At 55.3% G+C, this 14102-nt stretch overlaps 1 protein-coding gene across 6 annotated transcripts in view; it reads left to right on the top strand.

Annotated features, from left to right (window-relative positions):
* Positions 1 to 5798, top strand: part of CBFA2T3 (CBFA2/RUNX1 partner transcriptional co-repressor 3) — a 107131-nt gene extending 101333 nt beyond the window's left edge. For 4 of the 6 annotated variants that reach the window (XM_044987204.1, XM_044987202.1, XM_044987206.1 and 1 more), the window contains 4 exons: positions 300 to 495; positions 2183 to 2251; positions 3724 to 3914; positions 4432 to 5798. In XM_044987204.1, coding sequence (XP_044843139.1) covers positions 300 to 495; positions 2183 to 2251; positions 3724 to 3914; positions 4432 to 4764 — 789 coding nt within the window. In that variant the 3' untranslated portion in view covers positions 4765 to 5798. Of the gene's footprint in view, positions 1 to 299; positions 496 to 2182; positions 2252 to 3723; positions 3915 to 4383 lie in introns of all 6 variants that reach the window. The other 2 variants (XM_044987203.1, XM_044987207.1) reach the window with 2 other exon arrangements.
* The last annotated feature ends 8304 nt before the right edge of the window (positions 5799 to 14102 follow it).

The raw sequence follows: 14102 nt of genomic DNA, 5'->3' as shown, positions 1-14102 counted from the left end.
AGACACAAACCTGCGGTAGGCACGCTCCCCCCGTGCAAATCAGGACAGACACAAACCTGTGGTAGGCACACTCCCCCCGTGCAAATCAGGACAGGCACAAACCCGCTGTAGACACGCTCCCCCAGTTCAAACTGGGGCTTGCACAGATGCATCACATACCAGGGTGAGAAGCACCAGTGCAAGCCCATCTTACCCTGAGACAGCACATGCATCCCAGGGGTTTGCACTGGTGCAGCTACCCCCCAGCATGTACCCCGTGCCCAGGCCTTACCTGTGCTCTCCCTTCTGCTCTCTGGCAGCTGCTGAACTGCATCATGGACATGGTGGAGAAGACGCGGCGCTCCCTCACCGTGCTGCGCCGCTGCCAGGAGGCCGACCGCGAGGAGCTCAACCACTGGATCCGCCGCTACAGCGATGCTGAAGACATGAAGAAAGGCACCAACCCCCCACCCCGCCCCCACAACAGCTCCTCCAACTCCGAGGCCCCCCCATTAGGTACTGACGGGCCCAGCAGAGCAGCTTTCCTGCACAGCGCGGGCGTAGCAGAGTGACTCAGGGCTGGGACGGCGCCTTCCTAGGCTGCCTCCTGGGTGCCCAGCCCAGGTCTGTTTGGAGAGCTTGCAAAGAGCTGGATGCTTTAGCAGAGCAACCCCCCAAACACACCTGGGCACCCCCTGCCGAGCCTCTCCCCTGCAGCAGCTGAGGGCTTGGGCCGAACAGCGCTCGGGAGTGAAGTGCCCGGGGCGTGGCTGCTGGGTACCATCCCGCATTGTCTCTGGGCTGTCTCTTTCCTTTCCTGGGGGCAGGACTTTACCATCAGTCCCTCCCCGCATTGCCTGCAGCCGCGCTGCTCCCATCTCGCCGCCGGGTCGGCTCTCTCCTCCTCGCGAGATGCCCCCTCTCTCCCCTTTGGGGTCACCCGTGCAGCAGCAGCCCCGGGCACTCTCCCGATACGTACTGTCAGCATCCACCCCAGCCGGGGACTTCGCTGCCCTGAGCAAGTGGAAACAGCCCCCAGTGCCTGAGACAGAGACCAGCCCCCGGGCACCGGCGCTGTCGGAAGGGCCGAGCGGCTCTGTGTTCTGGAGAGGACAGTGACCGAGATGGAAGGTGCCTTCAATGGCATGAGCTCCTCCGCCGAGGTGACAGAAGGGAACGAAATGTCCCAGAGTGATGTGGAGACCTGAAATCTCAGCCCTGCCGCCAGGCCTTGTTACCCAGCCCCTAGCGACTGAGGGGAAAGGATTCCCCGCCCCCACCCCAGCTATCCCCTCAGCAGGACCTCATGCCTGCTGTCTTGTGGCCCTGGTGCTGCGCCCCGTCACCAGTGGGTGTCGATGGCAGAGAGCTTCACTCCAGCTCTTGGTGGGTCCCGTCCCCTGAGACGCTCCATTCCCGTTCCCTCTGCAAAGCGTCACTGCAGGAGGCTGGAGTCCCTCCCACAGCTCCCCGCGGTCCCTGGGCTGCCAGGCGCATTGTATTGCAAATAAAAACCAAAAGACGGTGGGTGGCTTCCAGCAAGCGCCTGGCAGGGGATGCCCTGGCCTTGACAGCACTGGAGGGAGAGCCCAGGTTCTCAGGTAGGGCCCCAGCGACGATCAGCATCTACTCAAGACAGGTGTATTCCCTGAGCCACGTGGGGGCCGCTGGGCGGTTCTTGCCGGGGTGAGGGGGGTGGGCAAAGCCCTCCCTGCCTGGACCTGCACTGTGCCTGGGTCTAGCTGGGACGTTCGAGGGCTCACTTTGACAGGCACTGACGTTCACCTCTGCTCCGCCCACTAAAACCCTCGCGGCGAAACCAAATACAGAGCAAACCGAGTACCCCCGTCTGTGAAACAGCCAATGGCACCCTGGGCCTGATTCTCCCCTGCCCTGCGCTCGGTCGTCATTTACACCGATGCCAGCTCAGGCACCATTTTGAGTGGGTTGCACTTGACACGCCCTTTGCACAAGTATCCAGGTGCCAGGCAGAGGAGAACCCGGCCCAGGGCGTTAGCAGCTCTTACAGCAGCTCTGCGTGTATCTTGGAGGCAAGAGCAGGCAGGGATGGTTTCCACTGTGGCGCTGTCTAGGCGCTGTCGGTCTCAGCACTGACCGCACTGTAGCCCAGCTCTCCTGGGCTGTTGGGGAGGTCGGACGCGCTTCATTTCTCCAAGCTGTTCCTCTCCCCCTTTGTTTTCAGACGCTCACCGGGAGTTTGTGCCCAGGCCCCTCTCTGGTTACATGCCCGAGGAAATCTGGAGGAAAGCTGGTGAGTGGGATCCCCTGTCTGCAGCCCAGCGCGGCACTGGCCGGCGTGAGGCAGTGCATGAGTCCGGGGCCCGAACCGTGCCCGGCCGAGCCTGAGGAGTCTGCTGTCACTGGGCCAGATCCCTGGGTCTATTGCCTGGGCCTCGGTGGAATTCCCCTGCTGTGTTTTGGGGGCTGAGATCGGGGGAAGGAGCCCTGGGGACTGGCAAGTGTTACACGGAAACGTCATCCCTAAGCCTCCCTCCTTGTCCCCCAAACCAGCGGCTGAGGTGCTAAGTGACCCTGGGACCTGAGCCAAAGCCCATTGAAGTCAATGGGAGTCTTTCCACTGGCTCCCGAGGGCCTTGGATGAGTCCCATAGGGACTTTCACACCCAGACCAAACTCCTCGGGAGCTTACGGACGGGATTGCGCCCGCTGTAGGCCAGTTTTCTAGCTCCGTCTCCCTGGGGCACCTTGACGTGTGGAGCACTCCATGGGGCTGGAGGGCAGGGACGAGCGGGAACAAGCTCCCATTGTTTCTGAGGGTGCTGGACCCAGAGGCTGCTCCTCCCCCTCGTTCCCGGCAGTTTAGTTTGTGCCTTTGGACGGCCAGTCGCCGGGAGAGCAGGAGGGGATCTGAACTCCATGGAGGGATTCTCTGCCAAGACCTACCGTGGACACATGGGATTTCCTGCCGTCCCTCTGCTGGAGCCGGGCAACCAAGCTGCTCTCCTTTCAGAAAAGCTCGTGCTTGGTTGTTGGGTGCAATGGGCCGTGGCTCAGTGGGCCGGCGGTTCCATCGCCCCTGGCTCAGCCTGCGCCGGCGCTGGGCGAGTCTGTAAAAGACAGGTGGTAGGGAACATGGTCAAGGCATTCTCCCCTTGTTCTCACAGTGTTTTAAGATGCCCCTGCCCTCCCAGAAGCTCCATTTTGAAACCCTCACTGACGTGCTTTTCCTCCATAGCGTGCGCTGTGGTTGACAGATGACCCTCTGCAGTTAGAAGGGGTGCATCAGGGTAGAAACCAACCTCTAGCTGCCAGGGGTCAGGAGGAAACTTCCCCCATGGGCTGCTTCTGCCACAGCTGTCCACTCTGGGGGGTTCTTGCACCACCCAGCCTCTGGTGCTACCCACTGCTAAAGACAGGATACTGGGCTGGCTGGGCCATAGGTCTGAGCCAGTCTGGCAGTTCCCCCGTTCTTCCACGCGTTTGCACGAGCATTTATGCATTCACACAGTGTGTGTACATGGGTGTGTACAGATGTCTGTGCACATGCGTGTGCACGTGTGTGCGTGTCCATGTGTGTATGCATGCGTGCAAAGGGCTGGTCTGTGCTGCCAGCTGTGTTACGGAAAGTCAGGCCTCCCAACCTGGACAGCAAAACCCCAGGTCGCAGCTGCCCAGACTTGCCCTCTGGTCTCCTGCGGCGTGGCCTGCCCCTGCGGCTGTCAGCTCGGTGGCTGCGCTCCAGGAGCTGTGCTCTTCCTTTCAGAAGAAGCTGTGAACGAGGTGAAGCGCCAGGCCATGTCCGAGCTCCAGAAGGCGGTGTCGGACGCGGAGCGCAAAGCCCATGAGCTGATCACTACCGAGCGAGCCAAGATGGAGAGGGCCCTGGCGGAGGCCAAGCGCCAGGCTTCCGAGGACGCGCTGACGGTGATCAATCAGCAGGAGGACTCGAGTGAGGTAGAGGCGAGCTCGCCCCGCTGCGCAGTGCTCGCTAGGGTAGTAGAGTTTAACCCTTGGCGTGCTGACACCGCGTGCGCCCCCAGCGTGCGCGGCAGGGCTGGACGCTTGCTGTGAGGGGGCTGCCCCGCTACAACCCCTGAGTTCAAGCATTTACAGCTCAGGAGCCTGGTTTTTAAACCAGATCAGCAGGCAATTCACCCTGCGCAGTGGGGGCACCCCAGCTCCCACGCCACGCTCGGCCCGTCCTTCCCCCAGGTACTGAGGGCTTAGAAAGATCCAATACAGTAAAATCGAACGAGCATGACCAGCCCGGGCACTGCCTGAAAGTGGCCAGGGCAATTGTACTCGTTGGGGGCCTGAACCTAAGACCTAAGACCGAGGTCTCTTGTGTTCAGTGGGTGCTCGGGATCCTTTGGACGGTTCCATCCCCCAGGGGGTGTCTAGCGGGGCTGGGTCTCTCTTCCAGGCTGCACCGCCCCGACGCTGATGTCTCTGCTTTCGCCCTCTCGTACAGAGCTGCTGGAACTGCGGGCGCAAGGCCAGCGAGACCTGCAGCGGATGCAACACGGCCCGCTACTGCGGCTCCTTCTGCCAGCACAAGGATTGGGAGAAGCACCACCATGTCTGTGGGCAGACTCTGCAGGGCCTCCAGGCCTCCGCCGGCGCAGCCCCTTCCTCCGGGGTGGGCTTAGGGGTGGGCTCAGCTCAACCGGATGTGGTGGCTGTCGGCGCCTCCATCACCAGCGTGGCCACCATGGCCGCCAGCCCCAGCGAAACCAGCTCAGCTGCTGCGTCGCGCTCCGGCACGCCAGCCACCCCAGCTCCTCTGGAAACGGCGTCACGCTAACCGACCGACCGACCGGCCAGCCAACAGAGGGGAAAGAAACAGAGAAACCTACAGAACGTCACTGCTGCTACTGCTTCTCTCCAAAAGAAAAACTAACTGCATTCAATGCAACTTCCTCAGCTACCTGACTCTTCTGTGACCTCCAAATGACCTCTCGATCTCGCATATGTAATCCTCACGGATCCTCAAACTGGGCTTTAAGTGGAGTTAAGGCAAATACCAATCTTCTCTGTTCTCACTTCGGTTTTCTATGATTTGGGGAGTTATCGTCGTCGTCGGTTTGTTTGTTTTCTTCTTTTCGGACAAGGAATTTGTCCGCAAACTCTACGCACCTTGACTCGGGGAAAAGAAACCCACCAGTCTGTGTCCCACTGGAGATGTGCGTGTGTGTGTGAAATCTCCATTCCGGTGCGGCCGGGGGATGGCATGATGAAGGATTTCGATTTTAGAAGGCAAGAAACTTCTTCTCTTTTTCTTTTCTTTTTTTTTTTGTAAAAAAAAATAAAATAAAATAAAAAATAAAAACGTCAAACTCTTTGGCTTTAAGTAAAAAAAAAAATCCAAAAAACAAACAAAAGAAAGTAAAACCAAGTAAAGGAAGCTTACCTGTAAACTACCTTGCTAGCTAGCCAAGAACATACCAGACTCACCTCTGCTCCAAAGGAAATCCAAAAACAAACAAACAAAAAAATCCAAACTTTTTTTCCACTGCCAAAGTTTTTTTGGTTCTCTTGTTGGTTATTTTTACTTTTTCGGTTGATGGTTTTGGTTTGTTTTTTGTGAAACAAGGAGCAGCACTTATCCCTTTCAACCAAACCACGACGACTGGCCAAAGGCAAGCCGGCGCTCTTGGACTCCTTGCATTCTTTGGTGGGGTGGGGTGGGTTCTTGCGCTGGACTCTCAGCATCCACACGTACCTTGAAGGAGGAAGGACGCGCATCTGTGGATTTAAAGAATTTTATTAAAATAAAGCAAAAACAAACAAAAAAAGATACACAACTTTTGTGCGTGCGTGTGTGTGTGTGTGTGTGTGTGTGTGTGTGTGTGTGACGGGGAGCCAGCATTGTGTGCTCCCTCCCTCTGTGGATTATAAACGTGTTTCATTTGCCTAGGAGAGCGTGCTAATGAACAAGAACCTTCAGATCCCGGTCCTGTTCCAGAGAGAGCATCGTTTCAAACAGAACTGTGACAATCTGTCGTTGATTCTCCACTGCTCGTCAGAGTGTGAGCAGAAAGCAATTGCACCAGTACCTTCTGCTTCTTGTACTCCTCCACTACCTCTCTCTGCTCTCCAGAACCCCACCTCTAGCTCCAGTATCTCGTGACTGCCGTCCTTACTCCTTCAACCTTTCACAGGAAAAAAAAAGACACCTTTTGTTTTTCCCCTTCTGAAGACTCTTTCGATTGCCTGTAGATAGACCCCCTTGCTTTTGTGTCTATTTGTTCTCCAGATGTTTTCTCCAGTCCTGTGATGAACATTGTCATTGGCTTATTTTATTTCGCTTTCTCTTTTTCTTTTCCCACCCCGCGTCCCCTCTTATGATTTTGCAACAGTTTCTAGGAGGAAAGAAAGGAAACAAACAAACACTTGTTCTTAGAGAAGGAAAAAAAGACAATGTAGATTATTTTGCATTTCTTGCATCGTGTATAACGCACAGAGGACGGGAGTGCAATATGGAAAGTGACATGGCTGCAGAAAGGGAGAAAGCTGGAGACTGCGCAGCCACGGTCAGGGCAAATATTGTACGTTAATGTGAATGTATATAGTATTTGAAGAGGTCCAAAAAAATAATAATAATAATGATAATAATAAAAGAAGAGACATTTGCCAAATAAAAAAAAATGAAGGTAAACCACTGAAGTATGTAAAGTTTAGGAAATAGGTTTAAAAAAAAAGCAAAATCCACATGCTCAGTAGGAGCATTAGTTTTCCGGAGTTGCAAAATCCATCACGTGTGTTTTTAAAAAAATAGAGATTTCAGATAAAAAGTTCCCAGACACTAGTCATTGCAAAGGGAGGTTTGGCTGAGGGCGATTGACTCAGAACCCTAAGGTGGCTGTGTTTGGATGTTTTCCTCTCCCCCGCAACCCACCCCCGAACCTCTCCCTTGTTTCTACCGTTTTCAGAAGCACTGTGTGGTTCTTTAGAACATCGATTCAGGTTTTGGAACAACAAGGAGTCCTTTGTTTAGCACAATGGATCCATGCAGGGCTAGGCGGCATTGTTCGGCCTCACTGCGGTTGGGTCTGCTTTGCCCTTTCTTTTCTAGTTGTGAGCCCTGGATCTGTTAGCTGCATCGCATCCAATGTGAGTCCTCCCCGTTCAGTTGCACCCCACTCAAGCTCCCTCCTGGTTGCTGTGAAGTTGTAAAGACCATGTTGTGTCTCTCCTCAGAAGTGTGGCGTGTTCCCTGGAGAGGTTTGGGGTTGTGGCTGTTGGCGCTGTTTGGTCATGTTGTTCTGGCTCTGGGACGGGTTGTCCTGGAGAAGGACGTGGAGGGCTGTTTGACGTGTACTTTCACTGCCTCTGAGGGATAGCTGTAGATGGTGCCGTGTGGTTCTCTGCAGCTGGTGCCGGCTTGTCCTAGGATTCTAGGATTTCAAAGCAAGACAGACTCAGGCAGGAAGTGGGGATTGAGGGAAGTTGTTAGCGCGATGCTGCAGTCCTTGCGCCCTGCTGTCCCCTCCCCCGGCTCAGCTCTCTGCCACAATGGGGGTATCAAATCTTAAGAACCAGGCGTGGATCCCATCCTATTGAAGGCAGCCAGAGTTTTGCTGTTGGCTTCGAGAAGGATGAAGTCACAGTTCTTACATCCAAAGTTTGCAGGCTTTGAACACCTGGCAGTTCCTAACTCAGCGAACCCGGCAGCATTTGAACCCGGCCAGGAGCCAACAAGTGCCAGAAGCACCCCCATTCTGTAGCCCTCCTCCCCCGCCATGCCTACATGGTAACATGTCCTCACATGACAATCTGGACACCTTACGCTGTTGGAAGCTTACATTCCTGGGGAACTGTGGAAGACTTTCCTTAACTTCCTCCAACCCCATGGCAGCCTGGTCTTTCTAAAGCAGGCCTGGATTCCTGGCTAATGAGAATCTCCACATGAGCCCTCACCCCCAAGAGACAGTTCCTCTAAAGTCCCAACTGCTGCTCTGCAGAGGAAGGTCACATCCTTGGTGAGGGATGGAGGGAGGGACACAGTAAGAGACAAAGCAGCCTGTAAATACCTGTGAGTGCAGAACTTCCTCCCCTGGAACTGATTTGCCGTTTGACGCAGGCAGGTCTCGGCAGCAGTGCCGCTGAACCCATCTCTCTGCATTACTGAAGGTCTCCCTAGGACCTGTATTGAGTCTTGAAGCCCAAGGTGAAGCTGTGCAGAGACTGGTCCCTCTGCGGAAGCCGTGTGCTGCAAAGCAGCCAGGGCTGCCCTAACTAGCTGGGCTGGAGCCACTGCTGGGGTCTGTTTACCAACCATTTGACAGCAGCTTGCAGTGAATCCAGCCAAAGACCTTTTAATGGGCCAAACCTGAGAATTCGGAGCTTCTGTTTGTTTCCTTCCGCAGCCTCATTCCTCTAGCGTTAGGCTCTGACCCTGGTTTCTGACATGCAGCACTCGCCCTAAGAACGATTGTTGCGTTTATTTATCAAGTGATATATGTATATTGTCTATTTTTCATGAAAAGAGGTAATATATAAGAGTTTTCAGATGTAATTAACCGCAGGGTTCGTCCTGCCATTCTTAGTGTTTGTTATTTTTCTAAACCTCCTCTTGTGCTTGAATTGCGGCCGCTCTCTGTCCCATCCGTCTCACATCTGCTCAGCATCCGGACCCTGCCACTCTACCTCCAACTTGCTTAAAAACCATAAATGACAATTGTATAGAAAGGAAATAACCCCGTTTAAAAAGAACTCCACAAGCTTGTCTTCAAACCAAAGGCTCTGGGAGGGGAGAGGTGATCGTGAGGGGAGCCTCTTGCAGAAGGCAAAACCGGAAAGCTTTAAAATAGAGTATTTCAGTGGCCAAAAAACCAACAGGAGCATGCAGCTTCCCAGACAGTAACGCCCGTGGGCAAGAAAAGCAGGCGGCAGCAATAGAGAAAACCACACACTGGCTCCTAGGAGTAGGGCTAGAGGATGCATGCGGCTCCAGGCTCTTTCGTTGTGGGTCACCTCACCCTCCTGTGTCCTGCTAATCCCTGATTCTCTCCTCTCTCCGTTGCCTGGGAATGTTCTTCCCAGTGGAACATACAACAGCTGGGAGAGTTAACAGCATCCTCAGCCATGGCCGTGTCAGCAGGTTTTAAATCACTGGGGCAAAGCAGCACGGTTAGATTGTGTAGTGTGTATGGTGTGTACGCCTTGCAGTGGGCCAGATTCTGCGCTCAGTGACTTACCTGCAGGCGCTTTGTCTCCATGGGGTTTGCAGGGATGTCACTAAGAGCAGAATTTGGCCTGCTCCACGGCGTATCCACCTGCCTCATGGTTACGGTGTAGGCCCAGATTGTGTAGGAAAAGGAACTTATCCTAGGCCAGAAATCCAGGAATGCTGACTTTCCTGGGCACAGGAGCTGTCCCCGTGCGTGTTACTGGGGGGGCAGGTAACGGGGGCAATTGGGATATTGCTCTCTCTTGGGTGGTGGCTCTTTGGGCATCTTTTTGTGAAGTCACTGGAGATGATCAGAAAAGGAAGGGCCAATGTTTCGCCCCTCCTGCAGCCCGTGCCAGGAGATATTTAAGCCGTGTCCACATGGCAGCTCTGCCTGGACAGCAGCAGGAGTGTGGGAGGGAGGGCGCCTGCTGCTTTCCTTCCAGCGGCCCTGGGGCAGAGAGGAGAAAAACAGGGGATGAGCCCAACCCCAGGCAGGGGCGACGGATGGTTTTGTGGCTAAAGAAGTGGTGAGGTCAGAACAACCCCAGGTAGCTCAGCACAAAGGCATCTGGGATCTGGGACAGCCCAAAGGGCACCATCTCGGGTGGCATCTTGTGTCCTCCAATCCCACTGACGTCACTGGGCATGTGGCTCTCTGCAGGATTGGCTCGTCGTTAGCAATAAATGTGTGTCTTGGCCCAGCATGGTGCCGTGTTCATTCAGGTCACGTTCCTGTTCCCATGGGGCGGAGGGAAGCGGGCGCGTTTTGCAGGTCATTCCTGAGGATGCCAGGTTCTTTCTCAGTGCTGGAGGATCAGAGAGCTTAGAGCATGTGCCCGAGGGGCGGAGCCGTTTATTGACACAGAGACAGCGAGATGGGGGTTTTGTTTGGCTTTAAGCGTGACTCACCATGGACCCATTTCCATGGGGGGCTCTTTAACTTGGGCCCATCCCTCAAGTTTCCAAATTGAAATCCAAGCAGAAACCAAAGCAGCTCCCGTCTGCCCTGCTCCAGCCGGGCAGAGCCGCACCCCAGGGACCTCATGCCGGTGCAGCTCTAGCACGCGAGTGCCGGATGCAGCCGTTGGATTGCCTGGCCAGAGTTTACTGGTGATCCTAGACATTAGAGTTGTAAGAACTCCCTTAGGATCTGTTCAGATCATTCTGGGGTCCGGGCAAGACTGTTCCATATGGTACATTTACTAGGGCTTTGCTTAGTCCTGTGACGGGGTTTTGTTCCCTGGTCTGCCACGTCTCACTGCCAGGTTTTCCGGAGAGTCTATATTCTCCCTTTCTTAATAGCATCCCATTGCTGCTAGTTCCACTCTCTTCTTGCAGCCAACGTGATCGCACTCTTGGTGCTTTACCCCCTATCAAATACATGTGGAGTAGGACTCGAATCGTATCCCTCCTTCCTTCCTCATTGCTCAGCTCTTCTCAGCTCCCCTCCAGCCCCACCAATCCGTCTTGCTCTTCTCTGAAGTTCCGGCAGCAAGGTCCTGCCCAGGCACAATCTTCCTAGTGGGAGTCAGGCTGCACTAGCAGCCGCATCTCCGGGACAGGGGAACGTGGGACGGGCACGGCTGGGTGAACAGTGAAGCACCAAGGGTGCATCTCCCCGGGAGGCAGGTGTTGGGAGCACTTCTCAGGGTGCACCTGTGATGTGCGCCAATGGTTCTTGAATGCCAATTGGTTGCGTCTTATGGCTTAGATATCCCCAGCCCACGCTTACGCTACTTGGAGGCAGTTAGAGCACAGGGGAGTCAGTCTCCCTGAGACTGCCGGCAACATCCTTCCGGTCACACGCTTACCAGCAAACACAGGCAGAAATTACCTGGGTGCGATCTATTCTGTAGGAGCATAACAGAGCCAGTGCTGCTGGTGCAACTGGTTCGCTCCTGGCCATTGCCCCATGTGAACTCACCATACACTCCTTGTACGCGTACACACCCACCTCCCCCCACCACACACACATTGTGCTCTGGTCTCTTCCTCTTACGATCCTCTTTATGGGCATCCCCACTCAATTTTGTGGCCTTTGTGCTGTGGGTGGGGCGGTTGCCTGAGGTGGGTGGGGATTTTGGCCGGGCTCAGTTTAATTCATGTGTATGCTAGTTACAGCAATGAATGGGAGGAGAAGGAGTTTCCTGGGCTGCAATCCCCACCCCCTGGTAGGAGGGACCCTGCTTCCCATCTCTGTGCCCTGGTGGTTTTATGTAAGGCAGATCTGAGGGAGCCGGAGGGTGTTTTTGTTTCTTGTAACAAGCCCATCTCTTGGCTTGTCAATTGCTTTGGAGAACAGCAGCAGGACACCCCTGCTTAGGGTGTCGAAAAAACAGACGTAAACACAGCCCAGGGAAAATAAATAGAGTAAACCCAGGTTCTCAGACTTTCTGCTAAGCCTCTTCAGAGCGGCAGATTCTGGGATCCCGTCCAGATCTGGCGGCTGAGCCTCTGAAAGGTGGCTCTGCAGCAGCAATCCAGGAGAATTTGCTCTGATTCCTCACCAGAAACAAACAAAAAAAACCACCAGGTGCTCCCAGAATTTCCCCCTTCCTCACACATTTCCTTGTCCCTAGCTCCGGGGTGACCCAGCCAGCCAATCGCCTGCAATTCCGGAGAGCCCAAACTGCTCAGCCCACCTGAGTGAACTTTGCTAAGCCCCAGGGATGGATGTGACCCACCCCAGTTCTGCTCCTGCTCCCCCATCTCTGAAGCGACTCTGCCGAAAGTCTCGAAAGCCGCTGACATGCCCTGTCAGAACCCAATAACCTGCTCCTGCCAGGGCCATGGGCGTGCCAGTGTCAGGGGGCTGGGAGGCGAGTGACTCGTCAAACTGTGCAATACTTGAATGAAAGGGGGTGGGGGAGGCCTGGCTTGTATAGACTGGTGGGCGTGTGTGGAAAATGAGTTTAAGGAGGGGAGAAAACAGAAATCACCCACCCGACCCCGCTCCCTGCTGTTTGTGGGTTTCCGTGGCCATTCCAGAGAAATGACGACATGATGGGAGTTTTTTTGGCATGCTGCCCCTCCCCCGCGGTTCCCTGCTTTCTCTAACTGTACTGTATGTTTGACCTGTGAAAGATGTAAACATTATGATTCAGGTTATGTCTGTTCTTAACTCTGTATCCGTGTAATAAAGACAATTTAATATCACCCAGGGGTATCCGCTGCTGTGATTTGTGTTCTGTTCGGCCCCGGCCCTCCTCCCCCAGCGATGTGCCTAACCAGGAGGCCGGGAGGGGGGAGCTGGCGAATGGCTTTGGTTCTATCCATGTACCCAGCATGAAGGCCACAGTTTTCAAGTGACCAGTGATTCTGGGGCCCAACGTGAGATCCTTTTCAGAGGCCTGGTTTTCAAGCAGCGATGGCCCCTCCCCCGCAAGCCCCCTTGAGATGTTTCAAGATGGGTCCCCAAAATCACTCGTTGCTTTTGAAAACCTTGATTAAGAACAACTAGGCCACTTCCCCTGTTCACAGCAGTGAGGGTTGGGCCTGGGGTCAGAGGGCCAGCATTCCCTGGAGGGGAAGAAGGACTCTCCGGAAAACCCGGCAGTGAGCCGTGGCAGAGGGGACACCAACAGCACAGGGGACGTGGGGAAGCCATTCAGCCGCACGGGCAGAGCCGTGCACAGGGTTTAATATAGTTCCACCCTTTTAACTTAACCTGCACTCAGCTTTGCTCTTTGCAAATGAAACTAGGCTGGGGCAAGGCCCGTGGCACCGGAGCTGGGCTGAGCACGAGCTCTTGTGGGTGTCCGGGGTTGGGTCAGGCAGGGCTCCGGGTGCAGGGCTGTGCATTGGCGTTTGGCTCCCGACCCGCCAGGTTTGCCAGTGTTTGAAACAGTGGCCATCTCACAAGACTTTGGCCGCGCCCAAGCCAGAAATAGAGGAGGCCCCTTCCAGGCCCAGTAACCAAACAGCAGGGGCAGCGCCTTGCCTTGATGTGTGACCCCCCAACCGAAATCCCAAGGGGTCTGGATTTGCGCCGTCCCCAGCGGACAGCAGGCCTATTCCAATGCGGCCCCTGCCCCCCCAACCGTGCCTTCCCATGCTGTGCACGTACGGGACAAACGCCCATGGAAGCCCCGTTCTCAAACTGCGCCCCCCGGGGCACTTGCTGGTGGGTCGCTGGAGAGCCGACAGTCAGATGTTGCTGGCACCGCCTCCGGAGCTCCTTGTTGCCAGCTGCTGCAGCAGATAAAAACATCTGGAAACAAGGGGCCGCTGCCTCAGGAGGGGGAGGAAAGGAAACGAGAGCCACCAGCTGGAGGGCTGCGCGGGGCTGGGGAAGGGGAAAAGGAGCAGGCAGTGGGCCCATTTCAGGGGAGAGGGATTCACCCCTGGACAGGCCAGGACAGGCCAGGCCGGGTTGGTTCCCCTGAGGAAGGGCTGCTTTAACTTACAGCTGATTGTGAGAGGGTGCTAGGGATGTAGTGAACCAGCACACACACGCACACACACACCCAGTCCCAAGGCATCCAGGCCAATGCCCTCACACCACTCACTGCGGAGCTGGGCTCTCTGGCTGGAGCAGGGCGGACACGCACCTTGCACTGCCCTGCCCCCTGCCAGGGGGCTTGCCACTGCTGGGACCCACAGTCCTCATTACTTTGGCTTCAGGTGAATCAAGCCCTGTGTATAGCAGGCTGGTTCCTCCACCATGGAGGGGCAGCCACCTCTGGGGTGAACCGCAGCAGCCTCACTCAATGCATCTCAGTCCTGACCTGCACCCCCTCATTGCTCTCCTGCCCCCCATTCCCCAGTGTTGACAGTTTTGGGGAGCTTCACAATGCCACGGAAACTAAATGTCTGTGTACGAAAACTACTGGGGGTTCGCTTCATTTCAGGGCCTGCAATGTTCTGTGCACGGCCCAGAGCCATGCACTGGTGTCAAACCTGGGGGCAGATGCTCTGGTGGCTGGCTGGGAAATACTGGGCTGAAAGGCTTCTTACCGGAGCAGAAT

The sequence above is a fragment of the Mauremys mutica genome, chromosome 14, assembly GCF_020497125.1.
Source record: "Mauremys mutica isolate MM-2020 ecotype Southern chromosome 14, ASM2049712v1, whole genome shotgun sequence".
Taxonomy (NCBI): Eukaryota; Metazoa; Chordata; order Testudines; family Geoemydidae; genus Mauremys; species Mauremys mutica.
The sequence above is the reverse complement of the archived record's forward strand: the minus strand, read 5'-3'. Positions and strand labels throughout refer to the sequence as shown.